The sequence below is a fragment of the Athene cunicularia genome, assembly GCF_003259725.1.
Source record: "Athene cunicularia isolate RWA chromosome 6 unlocalized genomic scaffold, athCun1 chr6_part1, whole genome shotgun sequence".
NCBI classification, from domain to species: Eukaryota; Metazoa; Chordata; class Aves; order Strigiformes; family Strigidae; genus Athene; species Athene cunicularia.
In genome coordinates this window covers 6,637,046-6,643,654 of record NW_020799105.1, presented here as the reverse complement: position 1 = coordinate 6,643,654, position 6,609 = coordinate 6,637,046, and the positions used below count along the sequence as shown (strand labels likewise).

The following is a 6,609-nucleotide window of genomic DNA, read 5'->3' as shown; positions in this document are numbered from 1 at the left end:
ACCCACTGGCTGTGTCAGACCTAGGAAATTTGATGACAGCAAAATGTTTACATTTGTGCCTTACCTCTGCAAGCAAGGAGTGGTGCTTTTGGTACTCACAATATGCATTTATTTCCATGACTTAGGACTCTCGGGAAAAATCTTCTAGAGCTAGAGAAGAAACCAAAACTTTCTCAACCAAGCACTGTTATGCAGCAAATCACTCCTAATCAGAATTTGATTCGGGAGGAAATTACAACCCACTTCTATCCATTTGCCTTTTTTATTCTCCCAAATTGCAATTCCCTGAACATTAGCACAAGCTTGACTCAGGAAGACATTCGTAACCTGATGACTTCCATTCACACATGCATACTCTGGATTTGTTCTCTGTGATCCAAAACAACAGCAGATGCACCTCATCCTTCTTTTGAAGATGTGAGAGAACTGACGTTAGGCACAAGGACATGAACCTGTCGAAACCATGAATGGCTAGACTATAGCTGGCCTCCTCTGATACCAGACAAAGTCAGGTTGATGTCTAGAGCACTGGAGCCATTAGTGCAGCTGTCCAGGCTGCAAAGTAGGTGCCAGTGCCAGCTCTAGGAAAAGAAGTATCTGCTACTGGCAAAGACAGGCTGCACGAAGGAGGAGACACAATTAGCAAGCTATAAGGATACCTACTAGGTAAATGAAAACACAGGTACTGATCTTCTTTCATGGCTCTTAATCACCTTTATAATGGTTCAGTAAAGCTGTATTCAGTTGACAGCAGTCTTGCTGTCCATGTATCCAAATCACATCTTATTTTTAAGGAATGTGCAAAGGGAAGAGGAAAGAAGCACTGTACTTAATTCTGTTGAATTCCATGACAATTGACCTTTTCCCAGTCCTCAGGAAAAGGAAACATGGGCATGGTCCATCTTTGTTCTATAGGGTTACTTTGATTGCAAAAACATTACTGCATTTTGGCCTGTTTTCAGTGTATGTTTCCCTGAGCAGAAAGGATAGCATTTGAGTCATCAAATCATGCACTTGGAGGTTAGAAAGGATAACCAGCCAGGTCATCTGTGCAGACATAATGCAGCCTTCCTTTTATGTCTGCATCAAGAGCTAACCTCTAATTACTACATTTTCCACAGGCAATTGCCTCACTCACTGTGGAGATTAGACCAAGCTGTGGGGCAAGTTGGGGGTTGGGACATGTCTCAGCACCCTGTAAGGAAGAAAGCTGTTTGCCACAGGAAGTCTTGTTCATTCAGCAACATAATTCAAAAGAAGAGTTGTGAACAAAGCAGTGTCCTACAGGAAGAAGAAGTTTGGTGGTGTAGTTAGAGAAAGACTGCTAAAAACCTGTTTTCTACTCCAGATTCTTCCCAATGATGCTGGCAAGTCTTTAGCACCAAGATTTTGAGAGGTTCCTCACATTCCTCAATCTCTGGCCGCCCAGCACTGCACACACATGGCTTCACTCCTGCAGTGCTAACCAGTCCCAGTGCAGTGGAAATCAGGGAACTCTCCTGGCTCTTTCTGTTCAAGGGTGTGTTTGGTGGTATGAATACAAGGGCCTTCATGGCCATAATGTCCTTTGTGTTCTTCCTGGCTGTGCCCTGACCGAGTCTGTGCTGTTCAGGAAGCTGCTCTGCCTAAGTGGCTGCTCAGCCCTTCTGTGTGTAAAATAAGATACTGATACTCCAGAGGACATTGGGACAAGGCTAGGAAAGAAGGCAGTGAAGCAGGAGAATGAAAGAATATATTGACCAGCTGTGTCAGATATCCACCCTCACCCATTCCATACATTTTGCCTGCCTTGCTCACAATGAAATAAAACGTCAGAGATTAGGAAACTGAAGATTGCACCATAACATATGTTCACAATGGGGCTGGATAAAGGCACTACTATCAACACGGAAATTCCTGCCTTCACTTTGCAAACAAAATAGATTTTCAGACAGCATGCATACATTTTCATGCAGATTCAAGGAAGGAGAAGAGTAGGAATGGACATATTAACATACGTGTATGTTAGTAAGAATAAAGATACTGCAACAAACTCACTTAACATGTTTGAAGCCTCAGTATTTTCTGATCTCATGGTACTAAAATTAGAATAGGTTCATTTTATTAAGCTACATTGCACTTTGGCATAATCAAGGCAGTTTTATTTGCTAGCTATTTTTTGTGAAATACAATGTATTATGCCAAATTCAGTATCTAAAATACAAAAGTTTTCCCAAGACAAATACTGCAAAATTTCATTGTCTATTTGCATATCTGTCAGTATCTCTCACAACTTGAGTTCTTTCTCTAATTTCAATCAGACTTGACTGCAGAGTCAGTCCAATTCCTCTGAGATTCAGTCCCCAACCACAGGCTTCTGGTTTCTTTGATTCTTTCATGCTCTGAAGAGTAATTTTCTTTCCATCTAAAAAGCTGAAAAAGCAAGAGTTCTTGGCTCTTTCTTCCTATCCATCCACAGACCAGCAGCAGACTCTTCCCCAGTCATCACCAACTAGGAGCTTGGTAGAATTTCTTAGAAAGAAAAAGAGAAAAATATTTAAGAACAAGACACAAATAGGATCAAGGCTCTCTCCTGTATGTGTAGCAAATAGGAGGATGCAACAATGAGAGAAGTAGATTATCTTTAATGTTAAATTTGAAGAACAATTATATAGAGTAAACAAAGAATTGTACTTCAAAGACTGAACTTAGAATTGGATCCAAACTTTCCTGGAGTTCAGTGGGCTAGCTGTGGACCATCTAAGCCAGATCAGAAGCTCTTACCCTTCCCTGAGAAACTATGGATGATAAATAATCTGCTGGCCAGATTCAGAATTCAGATGTGTTATCACATAATGTCATGGCTTCAGCTGCTCGAATCTCTGCTGCGTGCAGTGCCACCAACACTAATGAAAGTAACTCTCCGCTCAGACTTTCCCACTTCCAATGCACATAAACATCACACTGAGTAAGTGCTCTAAATCTGAGCATGCAGAATATAGGAATCCTTTTAGTAACTATCAAAATGCCAGCACTCCAACACTTTTGGAGAGAAAGACAGCAACTGTTTTACAGTACATCTTAACATCCTGGAGCAGGAGATAACAAGTATCACAGCCAGATGAAACTGCAGGAGGGAGACTGAGTAAACTAAAATACTGCTGGCTGTGCAAACTGGGTGTAGTTTAACAACAAAGTTATCCTTTGGCCAAAAACTTCCTGTTTACATTTTAAGGAGAGAGTATCTCCAGCAGCTCCTAGGATAGTGCTTTTTCTGTAGTGCAGAGACAGTGTAGCAGCTACTGATCTCCACAGATATGCCGGCTGAAACCTGCTGTTTCTCCGGGGTTGTCTCCCACCTGACCACTGACTACTCCAATATCCTTCACTTAACACAGTTAGCCAGGCCAGCTCCCAGAGTGACTGCATGTTTGGCTAAGAGTCATTCGGCTGAGATTAAAAAAAAAAACAAAACCAAACCAACAAACCAACAAAAAACGAACAAGACCAAACACAACAAATCACAACAAAAACCACAACAAAAAATCCAGCAACAAGAAAAGCCATAAACCCCAGCAGTTTACAAACTCCAGAATAAAGCAAACCCCCTGCCGATTTGGGGCAGAGCGGTGGAGAGCCCGGGGCAGACGCGCTGCTCTGCCGGGCACCAGCTACAGTGCGCAGGGAAGGACAGTACCTGGATACAGCCAGCGCTGTCACTGCCGGGCTGGTCTTACTTGGTTTTCCGGTCAAGGCAAGACTGGGATTCAGTTCCCGACAGAGAACAAGATGTTTTCCGCACTTGTTACCTGTTGTGTGGTTTGAAAATAAATATTTAGAAAGTGTCTGGGGGCAGCATGGATAGGATTGTTATTATTTATGGTCAGCAAGTTGTTAAACTGAGAACAAATATATTTAATCTCAGCCTGTGCTGTTGCAAAATAGGCCCATCCCAATTTAATTTGTGGCTATGATAGTTACATGTGCTGACGTGCGGCTGTATCAATTGTGTGCTAAATTGGATTTGTGTATTATTGCTTTCTAAATTGCATGCCTAGTTCAGCAAAATTGTTCATCAGTTTTCACTGGTTCTATGCTTAATAAGATGCCCCACAATACCTTGCTGCCAGGATATAATACAGCCCATAATTGCCTAGTAAAAAGAAATTACATAAAGGCCTGGTATTATCAACTTATCTAAATCTGCTCATAACAGAACCAATAATTAAATGCTGAGAACATTTCACATACACACACATACATACACACACACACTTAACAACATAACTCAATCATGGTTACTTTGGTTTTTTTAATGACTGTGTTTTGTATTAATTTTATTTTCTTTAATGCATAGAATGAGATGTGGGAATATCTGGCCATTTAAAATAATTCTGAAGTCATCTGAATAGTTTAAGGGAGCATGTCACCACTTTTATTACACCTCTCAACTCTTTAATAAAGAATGCTGTTGCTGTATGCATCTGAGGACAGGCTCATGTGCAAACAGGTGTGTGTGTGTCTACACATGATCAGATGCTTGGGGCCAGTGCTCCTCTCTGAAAAAAAGACACAAACATCAACATTCTGCTGTCCTCCCACGGGCAGCTTTTAGGTCCTCATTTAGAAAACTGTTTAAGATATAAATTTTTAAAATAGCTAAAATTTCAGTTTGTTCAAAGACATGCCTGTGCAATTGTACCTGAGTAAATAGGACATGGAAATACTGGCCACAGGAAGTTCTGGACACAAACCTTGGAAATTCTTAATGCAACTTGGACATTTCTACATGTAAAAATAATCTGCAAAATTACTACAGAATACTAAAAGGATTTTGGAAATAATGTTAAGTCTTTTGCTTTGACTTACAGCAATCTGATTAGAGACCACAATTAAATGGATTATGTAGATACCACATCCAGACTATCTCACATCTGGCATCTCTGGTGTTCTTGAACCTTGCCTAGAAGCATCTGGCTCTAGCTACTCTGAGACATGACAAAAGGGAGGATAGGCATCTGGTCCAGCATTTTCAATATGCCTATGTATGTATAAATATTTTCACATAGCAATCTAAGTAATGTAGATGCCAAGTTCCATGAACAGCACTTCTGAACATCTCAGTGGTAATGCCCAGTTACTGTATAATATCTTTTTTATGCAAGTGTTACATCTATAGGTCTATATTTATGCAAATTGTGTACCTAAAATTGAAGTAATAGAGAATGTCTGTAACAAGGATCACAGCAAGTAAGTGGTGTAAATTATACATACTAACACCACAATTCCTTCTCTTAAAAAATGTGCTGTGAAGAGAAGCAAGCTGTGCTATTTAGGATGTACCTTTAAAGCTCCGTGGCAGGTTTCAGCTGCTGTATTTGTTAGAACACAGAAGTGAGCTTGAGTTGTTTTTAGTACCAGTCAGCACTGTAGCCCCATCATCTTATTAACCTCAGCTCTGTGAGAACTCCAGCGTATCAGCTCCATAGCCTTGAATAAACAGCTCCATGCACTAGGGCCTGCTGCTGGCCTCCTACCTGTTTGAAGGTCCTCTGACCTCATTTAGGGTGGCAAAGACAACAAACTTCCCTGTTCCATCCAGGGCAGGATCTGGCATTGCTCACTCTGACATTATGTCAGGACACTTTAGTACAAGCCATCAGCAGAGTTGCCAAGGGAATGGGCTTTCTGAAGCCAGGACAGTTCATTAGTTTCGTAAGTTTATGCAGAAAGGTGGTCAGTCAAACTTGATACCCTATGAAGAAGCTTTCAGCTTCATCCAGGCAGGATGTGCCCATGTGACTTGTGGCTCAGGGGTGCTCTCTGTCTCTAAGGTAGGGCAGTGGCTACCACTACTTCTACTGCTGGTTACAGTAACACTGCACCAGTTACCTGCACCATCTGCCCTTCACACCACTGTGCTCACACACCCTCTTCTTCACAAGCAAAGTCTGCAGCATAGTCACACCACGGTTCACAGCCCACCCTGTGGTCATACCCATGTTGCCTGGCTCTTCCATTGTGCCTCTCTGTGGTCTCAGTCCCGCAGCTTGATCTGGGGTATTAGTGTATTTGGTCTTCCACAGCTGTGACAACAAGAAGGTAAAAATGGGAAAAGCACAGATTGTAACAATGCAAAAAGAGAGAGATACAGCTGCCTGCTTCTCAGCAAGGGGTGGAAAGTGGAGTTCTAACTTCAGAACATGATTCCACAGTCATCTCTCCCTCTGCCACTGGGCTGCAGGGTGTCATACTGGAGAAATGTATGCAGGGATGTGGTGGGGTTCGAGGCTGACATGATAATGAGGATCCCACTAACCCAGGAAGCTCTCCCACCAGAAGAGAGGCAGAATCAGCAGCGAATTCCTGCTCCTGAGAAAGTATGGCTTGATAAACTGAGCCGTGAACCAACCCTCAGAAACCAGACTCAGACATATTTCTGATCAGCAATAATAATTCTGCTTTCAAAACCACACCAGAATGAAAAGCACATTTTCAAAAATTCTTCCTGAATGGCAAAGAGCTCTCCATTCAGGAGGATAAAAGTTGATAGGAAACAAACATTTTACTCTGATTTTCAGCTTCTGCCCTGTGCTGACCTGTTAAGGTGGCATGGACTTTTAGCAGCTC

The 6,609-nt window shown here is 41.9% G+C and overlaps 1 protein-coding gene across 1 annotated transcript in view; it reads right to left on the bottom strand.

The window, feature by feature from the left end:
- The window catches only part of WDFY4 (WDFY family member 4), a 147,571-nt gene continuing 140,962 nt past the window's right edge, over nt 1-6,609 (bottom strand). Inside the window, exons 61-63 of the mRNA XM_026851430.1 lie at nt 5,978-6,065; nt 3,677-3,788; nt 1-2,511 (exon numbers count right to left, since the gene is read on the bottom strand). Of these exons, the coding sequence (XP_026707231.1) occupies nt 2,445-2,511; nt 3,677-3,788; nt 5,978-6,065 (267 nt within the window). The 3' untranslated portion in view covers nt 1-2,444. The remainder of the gene's footprint in view (nt 2,512-3,676; nt 3,789-5,977; nt 6,066-6,609) is intronic.